Genomic DNA, 17,416 nt, shown 5'->3' with positions numbered 1-17,416 from the left:
TACTGAAAAAGTGTCGGTATACCGAAAAATTTTTCGGTATACCGAACTTAAATTTTAAAAAAATAATAAAAAAAATTATTTTCGGTATTTCGGTATATATATCGAAATACCGAAAAAAAAATATTTCATACCGATACCGAAAATTTCGATACGGTATGAATTTTCGGTATACAGACACTTTTTCGGTATATCGAACTTAAATTTTAAAAAAAATAATACTAAAAAATTATTTTCGGTATTTCGATACCGAAATACCGAAAAAAAAATATTTCATACCGATACCAAAAATATCGGTATGGTATGAACCGAAAATTTCTAAATTTTCGATATACCGATTTTTTTTCGGTAAATTCGATATTTTTTTCGGTACGATTTTTCGATATTTCGATATTTCGATATTTTTTCCCACCCTGTCCTTCAGTGGGCTTCCTTATTTTAAAAAAATGACGTTTGTACAGGAAAGCGGAAAGGCAAAATATGGTTTGGTATTAGGTTTCAATCATGGCTCGTGTACTTAGCAGACTGGATTGTGAACAATGCGCACTGACTAGCAATTGACACTGTTTTGTATTCTTACAGTACATATAGGTTGTACATGTATCAATGTTTTATTGGCGGAACAAATGATTCAGCGCCTGAAAAAATAAACACGAGCGAACAATTGGAATATAAAAAACCGTTGATTCAAATGAATAAGTAAAAATGGACAAATCAATAGGTAACCATTGACACAGACTTTATGTGAAAATAATCCACAGCGGAAACAGGACTGCGGACATAATAATTCATTGCCTACTCTAGCTTAGCTTTTACAGTCAGATGATAAATTTCATTGCATACGTCGCCTAAAGATTTCTGAGTATTATATAAGGGGGTTAACGAGCGAGTTCTGGTTTTGTTGTATAACCCAATTGTTGCTCTATCTCCCATGTTAATTGGGGTGTAACACCGTCACGTGTCGGAGCATAATCCTGCAAAAAAATAAAAATACGGAGCATAATCCTGCAAAAAACAAAAAATCGTATTTTTACTCAACAATAGTGAAGAATGGTTCAAAGAATTTGAAATCGAGGAAATATATGTGTGTGTGTGTGTGTGTGTGGATGAATTTTGTACCTCAAGATTGGACATGAGTTCATGGGCAGTTGGGGTAGAGACAATTAAGGGTGTAAACGATTCAAACCGCCAGAAACATAAAAAAAGCCACGGTTGACATCCACAAAACCAACGGCAGAGTTACCTCCGAGATCTTTTTCAATCCTTGCACGCTTACTGCACAAGCATAAAGAGACTCCAAAAAATTATAAATATACATTTCAGCTAAAAAATGGGATGTTCAACAATACACCGAAAATTTATTAAATAAAAGAAACCATTCATGCCGAAAAATGAACTAACCATTTAATATAAATTGATATCAGTAGCACAAATAACACAATCAACATCCCATCAGGATCCTCATTACTCAAACTTACCAACAAAAAACATACACAACCCTTTCAGATTATCAGAATATAATCGATCCCATAAAATCGTAACAGATACGATAAATAAGGCAATCTTAAAGCTAGAAATCACACATACTCAATGAACAGCAAACTATAACAAAGCATGAAACATGTCAGTGTACGATTTTGAGGATGAATCATACTGCGAAAAGGAAGCCATCTTCCTTGCTTTCAGATAATGCCTCAACATGATTTTCATCGAGACCGCCAGGATTTTCATCCAGATCACCAGGAATCGCAATGTGATCAGGTTCCTGAAAGACATTACAGAAAATCAACTTCCAAGTTCCTCATATCAACAAAAAGAAAAAAATGATAAATAGTCGAGTCTTCATGATGCAATTATACTCCTCTTCCGCCTAATTATTTTTACTCCAAATCACTGTTTTGGTATTTGTTTCAAGCTTGGTAGAAATTCCGCTCATGCTCAAGTGTTGCCTCTCCCTAGTATCACACAACTCAAACGATCTTCAAGCATTTACTTGAAAACGCCCTGCCACAAGCATCCCTCGCCATTTTATGCCAATATTTAGAACTCGTTGACCAGCGTGAATCAGATCACTGCTTTACCTTCTATTTAATTTTCCCTCTCTGTTTCATATATATATATATATATATATATATATAACCACCCAAAGTTTGAAAGGAAAAAAAAACAGGAACTGGTGAATCCATCTTTCATGGACTTAGGATTTTATTTAATTTTAATTTGGTTCTAATCAGCAAACCTAGCACCTATAGTGAAAATGGAGTGTTCACGATTGTCAACAAAGATGTCTTGTTTGCCATCACAATGAACAAAACACATACCATTGAACATTCAGATAAACCGGGAACAAGGATAGCATGAACTCAACTAACACGGTAATAAAATTGACTGGGTCAAAATGGGGACGTTGCGTTACCTTGATCTCACAAAGAAGTACAATATTACCCAATCCATTAACAACACCTCGAAAAAGACGGCACTCGTCAATTTCAGCATTCTTTGCCCTGAATGTCATGCATAAATATGGACCTTTAGCGTTGAGCTTGACAACCTTCTCGAGATTGAAATTTTTTTGCTGCGACCAAACCAAAAACATGCAAAACAAAATTAATGTGCCTGTTCAATAATCAAAACTGTTAATAATATTAATAATTTGTCTAACTTCTTTCTGATTGTAGACATTTAAGGCTATTTTTGCCGCATTCCTGACGCGTTCCACCTTATCAACATCAAACTTTGTCTTGCATTCAGGGTATGATACATATTCATCGCACCTCTGTCAACAGATTTAAACAAAGTTTACTTTTCGAAGTTCATGCCCAAACATTATGTGTGCACATTTGATATAAATATTGAGGGTCAAACCCAACTAACGGATCTAACAACAATATAGTAAGAACTTTGCAGCACACACTTCTTTCCCCAAATCTAAATCTCGACCATAGAGTAAAAACATATAAGATCCGGAAGATCGAATCACATGGAATAGAAAGCAAGGAACACCATACCTCGCGCAGGAATGGCGGCGAGTATTGATACATTGGATCAATCCCTGCAAAAGTAAGATCCCATTCAATTGAATCCACTTCCATTGAATGGAATCCCCCACATTTTATATGAACACAACATCCAATATTTTTCCCAGGAAAGCAATTCATGTTTTATATTCTGCCTTTTTCGAATAAATTTGGCCGGAATTTCGAACAACTCCTATCTAAATTCAAAACAGAACAAAATCAAACATGTATCGCGGTTTCTTACCTGTTTCTTTGGCCGGATAGACGATCACTCCCTGCTGCAGACTATTCTTTCCCCGAATCTGCTTCTGGGCCTAGAGGAAAAACATATGAGATCCGGGTGATCGAATCGCGTGGAATAGGAAGCAAGGACAACGTACCTCGCGCATGATCTCGCGCATGAATTGCCATGAGTATTGATTCGTTGGATTAAGCCCTGCAAAAGTAGGATCCCATTCAATTGTTCCATTGATCCCTCACATTTTATATGAACACAAAATCCAATATTTTTCCCAAGAAATCAATTTCTGTTTTATATTCTGCCCTTTTTGAATAAACATGGCCCGAATTTCGAATAACTCCTATCTAAATTCAAAAGAGAACAAAATAAAACATGTATAGCCGATTCTCACCTGGTTTGTTGGCCTGCTGGATGTTCAATTCGGTCGAGGGCGAGTCCGATTGCGCCATTATCCTTCGCGAATTTCAGAGTTATGTTCCCTCGCTTAGGGTTTTGGGATTGAGATTTTATAGAATTGGGGTGGGCCGGATTGGGGTTGTGGGCTGAAAAGGTGTCGGCCCATATTTCTATACTTCGCTAAATAATTGATAAGAGACTTGCAGAATCCGAGTGCATAGAATTTCAGCATAATTATTTATTTTTAAAAAATTTTAAATTATTGATTACGTTTGTTAGACTATAATTTACTAGGCACATCAAAAATTATGGTTTTGAAAACTGTGAGATTATTTCCACCCTGCTTATTGAATGTCAATCATATCACTCACCCACAAAACTCATATCAGATAAGATCGAGGAAAAAATGTTAGAAGAAAAATAGCAGATCCAGTTCTGGGACCGATGAGAAAGACTATTATTTCTTAGTTATAGTTTATCATTTCTGTTGCATCTGTTAGGACGTTATTATATTTGATTTTACATTTCCGCTGTAAAATATTAGTCATTTGACTTTGTATCAGACAATGAATATTCAGTATTATGAGTAAAAGACTGGTTTATGAATTTTATACTTCCGAGACTTGTTGTTTTCGAATATAAATTTGAGAGCAACGTCGATGTCGACCAACCTTGTCCCTGAGGACATGACAATGCACACTGATTAGCAATTGACACTGTTATGTGTTCTTACAGTACATAGGTTGTACATGTATCAATGTTTTATTGGTGGAACAAATGATTCAGCGCCTGAAAAAATAAACACGAGCAAACAATTGGCATATAAAAAACAGTTGATTCAAATGAATAAGTAAAAATGGACAAATCAATAGGTAACAATTGGCACAAACTTTATGTAAAAATAATCCACAGCGGAAACAAAAGGGCCGCGGACATAATAATTCATTGCCTACTCTAGCTTAGCTTTTACAGTCTGATGATAAATTTCATTATACACGTCGCCTAAAAATTTCTGAGTATTATATAATTGGATTAACGAGCGAGTTCTGATTTTGTTGTATAACCCAATTGCTGCTCTATCTCCCATGTCAACTTGGGTGTAACACCGTCATGTGTCGGAGCATAATCCTGCAAAAAACATCATATTTTTACTCAACAATAGTGAAGAATGGTTCAAAGGATTTGAAATCGATGAAATACACAAATATATATACCTCAAGCTTGGACATGAGTTCATGGGCAGTTGGGGCAGAGACAATGATATGACGGGCAGATGGGGTGATGAAGCCTTCATCAACTGCCTTGTCTACGAAAGACAACAGTGAGTTGTAGTATCCATCCACGTTCAGTAAACCCACCTGCAAATAAAATATAATAATCCAAGAATGACAATGCAATATTAATCATATGCATGCCAATTTGATTTTGACTTTTGAGGGTTACATTTCACAAGTGGAGTCATTATGATTGTTGTATTGAAATAAAATCTAAAGTGGTAAAACTTTGTTTATATTAATAATTTTCTCCGTCCCCATTGTATAAAATATATATCGAATCGCTAATAAATTATTGGTTCTTGCTTTGTTTTTTTTAAGAAACATCCCGAAGGAAATGCAACATACCGGTTTGTCATGAATTCCAAGTTGAGCCCAAGTGATGACTTCCAAGAGTTCCTCCAATGTACCATACCCACCTACAATTAATTTGTTACACCAATCAATTTTTTTTAATTAAAAAAACCCAATTTCCATTGTAAATAATCACTAACTTGCCATGCATCTGCATGAAATTCGTCGATATCATCATAATGTGCTCTCGGGGATTCCGATATAATATCTGATACTAAAAGAACAACGAGTAGGTCTTTTGTGGGACGGTCTCACGAATCTTTATTTGTGAGACGAGTCAACCCTACCGATATTCCCAATAAAAAGTAACACTTTTAACATAAAAAGTAATATTTTTTCTTAGATAACCCAAATAAAAGATCCACGTCACAAAATATGATCTGTGAGACAAGTTTTTGCCAAGAATGACAATAACTCAGCAATCTTAAAATGGTATAAATATAGGTTAAAATACCAATCGTGTGGAAAGTTATTTTGGACAATGCTACGAAAATATTATACAACTATTAATTACGAAAGCAACACAACAAAACCGGAAACAATAAGCAACACTGAAATTACCAGGCAAGGCAATAAATGCATCGGCTTGCTTGGCCATTTCTGCCTTTCTTTGGTGCATATCGGACACCGCTCTCACTTCTCCCACCGGCTCGCCCGTTATCTGATCAAATATATACTTTAGTCGATTGGCTGCCACTTGTTGCTTGTAATTAACTCGTGCAATTTTACTTACCTCTATTGGCATTAAAGTTCTAGGAATCACTCTGCAAAAAAGGAAAACAAAATTATCGAGAATTAGCATTGTGGAAGATTGGAGAATTTTTTTTATAAAAATAAAAAATAAAACTAAATTACCCTAACACGTGGCGCCCACCATCGTACACAGCTTGAGAGACCAGACCCATTAATCCAATACTTCCACCTCCATAAACCAAGTCTATGCTCCTTTCAACCTGTCCATTATTAATCAATTTTTTTTTTTATATTCGAATTTTTTATAACTTGTGCGTTATTTCTTACATAGACACGCAATACAATTTCAACGTGAACACCATATTATTATATGATGATTAATCAACTGAAAGAAGAAATATTGCACGTTAATCTTGCTGATCCAAACATTTATATATTCTAATATGTAAATCCTAACCTATCACAATTAAATAATTCTGGCTCGATTTAGTTCTAGCTGCTGGTGATAAACAGAAATCATAAAATTAAACTACGTAATAATAAGACTTAAAAATATGTCCGGAAACTCTTTTATCTCTCTGTTCTTGGCCATGTCTGGATCAATAGTTCTTGTGTGGGTTTGACGCCAAAACAAATTGTAACTCCAAGAAACAGTCTAATAAACTTTACTGTACCAGAACAGCCAATTTAGAGAGCATTTACTTCTTCTCAATCTAATATTACATCCATGATGAGAATCCCCACAGGCTCGTCTTCTTTACATTTTTCATAATTTACATTACAAAAACTAGAAATTGGAAGAGCAACTAGTTTTCGCGTTTGTAGGGGTTCTGTGAATGGTGACAACGAATTTTGTGATGATAAAATACAAAGTTCGAAAATTTTCAAAATATAAGTTGCGATTATGTAACCAACCCAACCCAGTCGGATGCAAAATAAAAGAACATATAAAAAGTGAGCAAGTACCAATTCTTTGCCAAGTTGTATCGCTGCGAGTTGGTAGCTCGGATTTTTTCCTGGGCTGCTCCCACAAAAAACACATATCCTCTTGAATCTTGATGGTTTCATAGGCTGCTGCAAGTTATTTTCCATTGTCAACACTTAATTTTATTAAAAAAAAAATTTGTGTGAAATAAGGAATATGGGGAAAAGGGTGGTAAAAGATTGTGTGAATAGAGAGTAGATTAACGGGGTGTGGCTGTGTATTGAGCAAGTCAGCAAAATTTCTTGATTCTGCTGTGTTGTTCAGAAGTGAGAAAGAATAAGAAAATGTGTAGAAATTGGAACGAGGGGATGATACTTTGCTGGTCCCCTTTTATATCCAAATTTGTCATGGGATTTTCCAATCCCATGTGTACACTTGCCATCAACTGTCTTTTTTTATTATGGGTGGAACTGTCTCACGGATCATAATTTGTGAGACGGATCAACCATACTCATATTCACAATAAAAAGTAATACTCTTAACATAAAAAGTAATACTTTTGCATGGATGACCTAAATAAGAGATCTGTCTCACAAATACGACCCGTGAGACTGTCTCACACAAGTTGTTGCATTTTATTATTTATGATTATGATTTTGTGAGGATTATTTATATTTTTATTCGAAACATTTTATTTTTTTTCCCGACTTTGGGTAATTTGTGTCTCTTTCAATCTAAAGTCTATAGAGATAGTTTTTCCAAAGACAGTACTTAGTGGGTGTGTGATCACATTTTTTCTTTTTATGGGGTATTTCTTGTTTTTGGATTCAGAATTATTTTAGGCAAGCTATGTGAATCATGCTTTCGTATGACCAAGAATTAGCATGAAGTATTCCTTGGAACATAGAGATTACAAATACGTCATTTTTCTGTCTTAATAAATATTTTTCGTTCATGAATTGAAATTTGTTAGTTAAATTGTCTTTAGTTAATTTTTTATTATCAAATTGTTTATGATCTATATTCTGAATACACGTGCTTCCATTTCTAATATGTGAAATTCGAGTAAAAAATATTAATGAATTTAAAATTGTTGCAAAAATATTCTGCCAACGTTTTTTTTAAAATTAATTTTGAAAATTAAATTATTTTTAAAAAAACCCGATTTTCATCATATTAAATTCGACTCGATTCATTTATACCAAAAATAAATGTTTTTGTGACGATGTGAGGTGTCATACAGAGGTGCACGTGTGCTTCACTTAAGGCCATACATTTGCTGGGCCAAAGTTCCAAGAAACCTATTCAAAGTACCTCTCATTAACCACACAAATTTTCAGACCAAAATTCTTCTCCTACCACAACTGATACTGATTGAACAACAAATATCCTATACCCATGTATTATTTTTGCATTATATATATATATATAGCTCTATTATTTATCTTATCTTTTTCTTGATGTAACACCGTTTGCAATAATGTATTTTTTCAACTAACTTAAAAGTTACACATATTCTTTTAGCCCTTCAATTTAAACTGTGTTAATTAACTTGAATATTCTCATGCTATAAGATATTTTAGCATCAAAATGAATAATCTTTCCCTAGTTAAAATTGACATTTCAAGATTCTAATTTATACAAAATATCGATCGTATTCATAAAAAAGTAGCTATTCTGTATGATTAATTTAGTCTACAAATGTGAAATATATATAATAAAAGATTTGCGGTGTTGCGTGTACATCGGGTCCATCCCGCGCGCGGCAGAGGTCAAGTTGTGTTTAGACTATTGAAATAATCGTTGACATATGTATTAAATAGTAAACAAAAATAGAGTGGGCTTCCTCGAATATAATTGCATAGCAACTAACTGAACGCCCCGATAAATAAAATAAAATAAAATTAATCATATTACGTATCGTACATTTGAGCCATTAATTTGAAAAGATTATTAGTTGGCTAAAGTATATCATCGATGATTTCCTAGAAGATTCTTCCCATTATAATGGAGATAAGACTGATTAATTTTATTGTTATTGATTTCTTGGGTGGATGGATATATTCTAATTTTTCAAGCATGCTTGGAAAGTTGAGTACAAAAGTGTTCAAACATGATGTTTTTCCTTATCTCGCATCTAATTGAGCTAGTTTTAGCGCTGATGTAAGTCTAAGTCTCAATCTTGACATGATATCAGAGTAAGTCTCAATCTTGACGTGATATCAGAGTCAGATTCTATCGTTATGTATTGGACATTAGTTGGGTTACTCGTTATTGTAAACTACACGCTCCAGATGTTCATTACTGAGTGCAATAGTTGTCTCATATCAGTTGTATAAAATTCTCGAGAGTTGTATATATGAACTTAGACAATTCCCCTGAGTGTTTATCTATAAGAGTTATATATACGAACTTAGACAATCTTCTAATTTAAAATAATTTTTAGAGTTGAGTTAAATTCAATTATTAAACATTATATTTATCTTCAACCTGAGTAGGTCTCATAATTTATCTGGCTTCAACTTACACACCAGAAATTCATGACCTAACAGTAATAGTCTTCTTCAAGTAAGATTTTGTTTCTATATATATATATATATGTGTGAAAACTTTTATCATGCATGTGTCCGACTTAATTGAATAATTATAAATTTATGGATCAGAAAATAGAAAAAAAATAAAATATGCAACCGATCGAATTGTTTTTCTATGACAGGGAAAATATTCCAGTTTTCTGTGTTATTTTAGTAAAAGTAACTCACAAATACTCACTCCACATCTTTTTATTTTGTTGATTAGGTTGTCAAAGTTTACTTAATCCACTAAATTATAACCACATATAACCTTGTGTTATATTCCCATCCGGAGAATAAGTCTCTCTCTCTCTATGTGTGTGTATATATATAATATATATATATATATATATATATATATATATATATATATATATATATATAAAGCACAAGTTTTCAAAACTTTTTCTTTACAAATTAGAATCTTTTTCGTAGTAAAGTCGTGTGAAACATTGATTTTAGAATACGTAATCAAGAAAAAAAAGTATAAATAAAGTCATATATCGTAAAAAGCTCAGAATGAGAAGTAAAAATAAAATAAATTTTGTCGATCCTTTTTATAAAAAAAAAATTTAATTGTTTGGTTTTTTTTTTTATTGGATGTCGTTTTATATGCTGATGTTAAATTATATAGCGCCACAGTAATTCAATTTCAACTTTAATTTTAGTTTTGTAAAAAACTGAAAACAACATTGGCAAAACTTGAACACAAAGGTACCGACTTTGACCTCAAACATCTCTTCATGAAACAAAGTAGCGCGAACAAAGGAATATGTCTTAATTACCAAAGCCTACATTCTTCTCTTTCGAGGAATATTCCAACTGTAAAATAACTACTCTTTTTTTTAAGGATGTAACGCAAGAAAGTCAAGTTTCACTTTTTTTTCTGATGCAACAAATTAAAGTACTCATATTATTCTATGATATACATATGAAGTATTTATGTTTTAATGATATGATCAAACGTTAGCTCTTGGTTCATCAATATGTATGTCAACTTTATAAAATGTGATAGATTCAAATGATCTAATTATATTAAAATAGAGAGAGAAACACTCTCGATGTAATATAGACTAACCCTATATATATTCAGAAATGGAGCGGGTCAAAAGTTTTGCATGCACCTGAATATATAGTTTGATAAATATTTAAGATGAATCCAAATATATGTCAATTAAATGTTAATAAATATTATACAGATACAAACACACATTTATATATTATGGCGATGGAAGGAATGAAATACGGTGTTTAGGTTATTATATGGTGAAAATAGGTGAAGTCATAGACTCCATCGGTATATTTGTTAGTCCTTATATTATACTAGTAAAAGATGCACATGTATTGCATATGCTATTATTATTTTTAATTTGATCAAATAATACTAAATAATTAACACGAAATTATTTTCAATTTAGAAAAGTTGTTCGATTTAAAAGGGAAGTTTTATTTTGATTTTTTTCTATTTAAATATGAAGTGACTTGAAAATGTTTTTAGTATGGTAAGAAGGGTAATTTTGGAATTAAATTTTTTTGTGTCCTCAAAGGTAGTTATTCTAAGGCCCTCACACTTAATATAAAAGTAAATTATATATATATATATTGAAAATATTATATATTCAAATGTCCAAAAAGAAATAATAGTAGTAATAATAATAAAAATAAAGTGATGGTTGGGGTAATTCGAATAAGAGTGTGCACGTGGTAGTATCTCCGTTTCAACCAAATGTTGCTTCCTTTGATCCAGCCGTGTCCCAAGATTTAAACCACCTTTTTTATTATAATAAACATATACACACAGTTTTTTAATGTCTCCTTTGAATTCAACGCTTCTTATCCAATCGCACAAGCTACCTTTACCATTTAATGACATGTACTAGTAACCAATCTCATACTATACATGTCTAGTATAATACATAAATATTGTTGCTTATAGAAAAAAATAGACCAATGAATAAAATTAAAGTTTCTATCATCATCAAATGAGAAAAAAAAATGAGAATAAAATGAATAGAGATTAAAATCGAGGAATTTAGATGTTAACAAGAAGTTACAACAGTGAGTATAGTAAAGAAGATATTTATTTGATAATTTTCCATAAATTGTTAGATATATATATATATATATATATATATATATATATATAAACACACATTGTGGTTGATTAATATTCGACCGTGTTTCACCAAACCTCGTGTTATACACTAAATAATAATATAAATCAAGTTGCATTTCATATGAATAGAATATCAATTTCCTTCCCATTTTTTTATTTAAAAGTTTAGTTTTGTAGTGATGCAGTCATTAATTAAGTTGACAAACGTAGATGGTTTGAACCGCGAATTACAAATCCAAATCTAATAATACAGTTAATATAATTATCTTATATTTTTTGTTAGGATGTCAAATAGTCAGAAAGTATGTATAATTGGAGACAACAAATTAAATGAAAATATATAATCAAAATTCACATATTATTTTTTAAAAGTATACACAATCAAATGACTCGATCATGACACGATATTCATGGAATATTCTTTCTACGTAAGAGTCGCTGTTATTTAGCAAAACAAATTAATTATGACAAAAATTTGTGTGAGACGGTCTAACATGCCGTATTTTGTGAGACAGATCTCTTATTTGGGTCATCTATGAAAAAATATTATTTTTTATGCTACGATTATTACTTTTTATTGTGAATATCGGTATGGTTGATCTGTCTCACAGATAAAGATTCGTGGGTTGACCTGTTTCACAGATAAACATTCATGAGACCATCTCACAAGAGACCTACTCAATTATTATATGACGATTTTTTTGTAAATATCCACCTCATGTTAATTATATAAAAAGAAGTCATGATTTTAATTTCATAAAGATATAATATCGAAGAGTGAATTTATTCACTCATTTCGAACTCAAAATATATATGTACGCCACGCATATACATCATATCACATGATACTGAGTTATTTTATTATGTACATAAAATAAAGTATAATAGAACAGCTTAATTAACTAATACGTCCCTCCAACGTCTACTTTGTCAAGTAAAGTCGGGTTGGATCCTGTGGCCTAAAAGTGATGCACATGAGCATGTAGCCATGAACTCACGCACAATCCGTCTGTTTCTGTAATATTTAAATGTAATTACAAAAATATCAACCAATGCCAATTTTTTTTTTTTAAAAAAACAATGGGTTTTGTGTCTTTTGACCAATTAAAACATTTATTATTGTAGAAACCATATTTTAACGACGATTTTATTTCATAAAATGTCATCAGATTGTGGTTAGGAAAAGAACACATCTTTTAGAGGTGGGAGAAGGAAAAAAAGTAAAAAAAGAGCCCAACCACCCCACAAACGGAAATCAAAATTTGGACTATTGAAATTGACTGTATTTTTTGGGTCCAAAACTTAAATGCATCATCCTTTCTTTTTATATTTGACAATAATTCGATCTGTCGTAATATATAGCACTTTTTAGAAAGGGGATAGAGAAATCGTGTCGACACTTTTGTTTGTCGATCGCCGATTTCTGTGACAAATATGAAGTTGACATTAACGTATAAATTATTTACTCGACGAAACATAGTAAAACATAGTAAATAGCCTTTGCTTAAATAAATTCTTATTAATTTAATCTTATTTCTATAATTTAAAATTTGCTACACCATTATTTTATTTCTTTTAAAAAGGTCGATTTCCGGTTAAAGTGAGTGTTAATTTATGATATAGTTTTGGTCCTTAATTTACTTACTCTAAAAATTTCTTGAGGATTGCAAAGACGTTGACTAGAAATAAATAAAATTAAATATTTGAATATAATATAAAATTCTCCCGATTTTAATTTAGATGTTTAAGATTTGTTCAACAAAATACTAATCACCCTTTATGCTAAACTGCGTCTTTTTAATTTATGCTTTTTTTATTAAAAAAAAAAAAGTGAGCCGACAAATTAGCCTTGATTTGCCGACGTGCCGGAGTGATATATCAAGAGAATATATTTAAGACATTAATTAAGCCTTAATTCGTGTTTTCATCCATTACAATCTTCAAAATATCAGCTACTGCTTGATTTCTTCCTTTCAAATATAATATTTTAAATCAAATTGCATCCCCTTCGATAATTTAATTTTTCTGGCTATCCAACATGCATGTTACCTTTCCTGAAAACACTAACTTGTTTAACTGATTAAAAAAAGTGTTAATACTTGTTATTTGTCATGCCCCGGACCCAAGCAGGAGTTTTTTTTTTTTTTTTTTTAATAATCACATATAATTCACTTTCTTTTTTTTCCCCTTTTATATAATTTAAAGAATGATATTTGGTTTATATGTATTTAAAAAAGAAATTGCATACCGCCATATTCAGTAATTAAACATGTCGAGACTTTTAATTATTTAAATGTAAATGGTTCGCGTTTCTGCCGTGTTTTCTGTTTCACTTAAATAAATTTGATTCCATGTTTGGTTTATATATGCAACATCAATATTTCAACGCAGAAATACAAAACATGAAGTAACCTCCGTTTCACACACTTTTTATGAGAAAAAAGAAAGAAAGGAATTCATAAGAAAGATCAGAGAAACTAATTTAAAATTGGGTTGTAATCAACAACCCACTTCCTACAATGGCTGCCGACATTAATGCTTATCAACTTGGAAAGAGGAACCATCATAATTTATATATATATATGGATAAATTGGCCAATTGGGATATATAAATCTTTCATTTTGTGCAACACGCAGTTCGCGTGATATATGCGAGTTGGCAGTTACAAGTAGTTATCTCAAAATTTATAAATAAATCATCTTAGTTCATACTATAATTTTTCAAGATGTGTATTTATTTATAAATAAATATCTGAGATTTTTCGTTACTTTTTTTCTCGACGTAATTGACCCTTTATAATGATAGTATGGAAGATTCACAAAAAATAAAAATAAAAATCTTATTTCATACGTGCACATCGAATAAAAATCAGCACAACAAGAGTTGAAATTTAAAGTAAAATACAACGAAGTTTAAATTTCTATATGGCATGTATTAAAATAATGATCAAGTCTCTTGTGAGACGGTCTTATCTGTGAGACGAATCAATCATATCGATATTCACAATAAAAATAATATTCTTAGCATAAAAAGTAATATTTTTCATGGATGACCCAAATAAGATATTCGTCTCACAAAATACGACCTGTGAGACCGTCTCACACAAGTGTTTGCCTCAAAAAAATAAGTAATTGATTAATGAAATGAAATTCTTTTATATATATATATATATATATATATATATATATATATATATATATATATATATATAACGAACTTTTACAGTATTTTAAAGACGTCCGTGGAGACCGGCTTTTAGTCCGATTGATCTCACCCACTGTCCTTTCCTCTAAACTAGGGTTCGAATCCGTCTTCTCTTTTACTAAAGAAAGACGCCCGTGATTCGCATATACACAATAGAGTCGTGTACGTACATTCCGATATCCAAGGAATTATTGAGAGTGTATGGATTAGGTATTATCAACAAATTAAAACTATTGCCCACATGAGCTTAGCTCAGTTGGTCAGCAGCAGTGAATCTTGGAGCAATGACCAGGGATCGAGTCTCGCAAGCGGCAGTGTGGGAGTTAAATTCCCTCCAATGAGGGGGAGCTCCTTGTGCGCGGCGTAGCATAAGGTCTAGCTGCTGTTGGTTGGCTGAGTCACCATGATTTACCTCCTCTCACAATCCTGTCGGGCCGGGGGTGAGGGGCGCCTAAGGTGAGCGATTTCACCTTTTGGAGCAACAAATTAAAACTATTATTTAAATTACGTCCTTAAATTTAAAATAGTTATTTTATAGTATATTGAAAATCAATATGAATACTTATCAAACCCCGATAAATTTATATACCATATTCATTAGACAAGTCTAAGCATCACACAAACTGTAATGGATTTGTTCTACTCTTTCTAAAAGTCTTTCTAAATGGATATGGCTGACACATCATATTCCAATAAAAAAACATAATATTGTGATACATGCGGGGGATGGAGTAAATTCAAATTTTATTAAATTCGTAGTGCTTGTCTTCAAGATTCATTAACCACCGACTAGTCGTGCTCTAAACTGATACAATCCGAGGCGGCCGGCTTTTAAGTTTCTTGAGAAATATCATTACGAAAAGTCGTTCACTAAAATGATTTAGGTCAAACCACAATTATCAAAGCATTAACACTCTGGACCCGAGATTTAATTTGTGACAAAACGCAGTCTCTACGTGACAAGTAGTTATTTCACATCGAATAGAAATAAAATATTAAAAATAGGGACACTGTATTATCTCACCATCCGACCAATATAAGTAGTGTATTTGCATGCACACGGTTGGATGATGGGATACGGGCTCCATTCCACTTTGACTATCGTGCATCCATCCTGCAGAGCATGCAATATCTTCGTTAAATCAACCTGGAACATGGTCATTTTTTGTCATTTTCTTGCTTGTTTTGGTGCTTTTCTTTTTCGTCATCTTTCACTCACATCGACAGAATTAGTTTTTTTTCTTCTTTCATTCAAGCCCTTATAAGTAAATAATGATAAAGTTTGTATTTTGGGAGTTGATTCTAGGTATATCAATCTTTATTTGTAATAATATCGATTTATTTATATACATTAATTTGTGCTATAAACTTATAAACTATGACTAGCTAGTTTGTCTGATCAATTCCCTCGGATTCCAACTTGAAATTTGGTTATTTTAAATCATTGTGAAAGATTGAGTATAAACAATAATGGTTCTCCAATAAAAAAAAAGTAAAAATAAAATAATGGTTCTCCCATCGTCGATACTTGTTTAGTGAATAATTCGAAAAATTAATCATAAAATATAATTGCTGTTCGTTGTTTATTAGATTATTAGATATGAAAATACATTGAAGGTCTAATATTGGGCTCAGAGAAAAATCGTGTTCCCAATTGATTGCGAGTTTAGTTCTTTAACAACTAATGTAGCACTTTAAGTTGCAAGGAGCTATGCCGTGCTAATTTCTTACACTTATTGGACTTGACCGTCTTACGGGATGGAATTTTTTGTGGGCTAAAAGGCCCAGATCCTCCTATTAAATCACCAACGTACGTTTCCTTAATCAAACCAATTAATTTAAGATATTTTAAAATAAATTCGATGGCGACAAACCTAAAAACTAAGTTATTTGACGATTTAGCAACTTAGCAAAAAATAGAAGGTCTCATGATTCTATAATCGTATGTCATATTGACTTGATCCACAACTATGAATAATAATACTTTTGACAACACGATTTGTGTCGAGTTAGAGATCCATATCACAAAATTGACTTATTAGACGTTATTACATAAGAGTTTTTAAGAATTTACATGCACGACCGCTCCTCTATCTCATTATATTAATTAGTGGATACAATCTTTGTGAAATTTATAGTTTGCCCTTCTCTTTTTTTTCTTTTTTTTTTTCTTTTTGGATCAATTAATTGATTGGCATATACATATATAGTTGTACCTTTTAAGTCGAGAAGGTTACTTGCTGACACGACAATTTCTTTGCCTTCTTGTCCTTGGGGAGTAGAGGGAGGCAAAAGTAACATGGCTTTTATGAGTCGACAGGCAACATATACCACAATATAATGAAAATTCACTTGAAACAGAAGCATTTTAATGAGTGGTTAATTAATTAATGATTGTGAATTTGAAGAGAAAAGGTTACCCCTAAATTGGGTTTGACAACAATAGGAGGTACGGCATGGAATTTAACTAGAATCGAATGTCTTTCGGCAAGAGGTGGTGGGGCCTTCGTTTAGTGCATAGAAGGTAGAAGAAGGCATTAAATTTCATTCACAGAACATGGGATGGCATTGAAAATGGGTCTGTCCATTGCCCCCACTCACATTTGCCTAATTTTCTACTTCTTC

The 17,416-nt window shown here is 32.1% G+C and overlaps 2 protein-coding genes across 7 annotated transcripts; both read right to left on the bottom strand.

The window, feature by feature from the left end:
* Positions 1-651: 651 nt before the first annotated feature.
* On the bottom strand, positions 652-3,766 carry LOC140816285 (uncharacterized). 5 transcript variants are annotated; one of them, XM_073175436.1, is made up of 9 exons: positions 3,647-3,766; positions 3,395-3,450; positions 3,259-3,328; positions 3,006-3,049; positions 2,660-2,773; positions 2,414-2,572; positions 1,652-1,762; positions 1,241-1,272; positions 660-971 (listed from the first exon to the last, which is right to left on the bottom strand). In XM_073175436.1, the coding sequence occupies exons 1-8, from the start codon at positions 3,702-3,704 to the stop codon at positions 1,270-1,272; spliced, it is 615 nt and encodes a 204-aa protein (XP_073031537.1). In that variant the 5' UTR covers positions 3,705-3,766; the 3' UTR covers positions 660-971; positions 1,241-1,269. The 5 variants fall into 5 exon arrangements, 1 of the variants encoding a protein (XP_073031537.1); XR_012114524.1 differs by having other exon boundaries at positions 662-1,002; positions 1,117-1,272; XR_012114522.1 differs by having other exon boundaries at positions 652-971; positions 1,117-1,272; positions 1,652-2,572.
* A 753-nt stretch (positions 3,767-4,519) lies between these two features.
* LOC140816284 (probable cytokinin riboside 5'-monophosphate phosphoribohydrolase LOGL10) lies at positions 4,520-7,246 on the bottom strand. 2 transcript variants are annotated; one of them, XM_073175434.1, is made up of 8 exons: positions 7,162-7,240; positions 6,939-7,046; positions 6,135-6,232; positions 6,013-6,043; positions 5,841-5,940; positions 5,274-5,344; positions 4,866-5,009; positions 4,520-4,779 (listed from the first exon to the last, which is right to left on the bottom strand). In XM_073175434.1, the coding sequence occupies exons 2-8, from the start codon at positions 7,038-7,040 to the stop codon at positions 4,684-4,686; spliced, it is 642 nt and encodes a 213-aa protein (XP_073031535.1). In that variant the 5' UTR covers positions 7,041-7,046; positions 7,162-7,240; the 3' UTR covers positions 4,520-4,683. The 2 variants fall into 2 exon arrangements, with proteins under 2 accessions (XP_073031535.1, XP_073031534.1); XM_073175433.1 differs by having other exon boundaries at positions 6,939-7,246.
* Between the last annotated feature and the right edge of the window lie 10,170 nt (positions 7,247-17,416).

The sequence above is a fragment of the Primulina eburnea genome, chromosome 16 (genome assembly GCF_022965805.1).
Source record: "Primulina eburnea isolate SZY01 chromosome 16, ASM2296580v1, whole genome shotgun sequence".
Taxonomy (NCBI): domain Eukaryota; kingdom Viridiplantae; phylum Streptophyta; class Magnoliopsida; order Lamiales; family Gesneriaceae; genus Primulina; species Primulina eburnea.
Note: the sequence above shows the minus strand (reverse complement) of the source record. Positions and strands in the feature narration are given on the sequence as shown.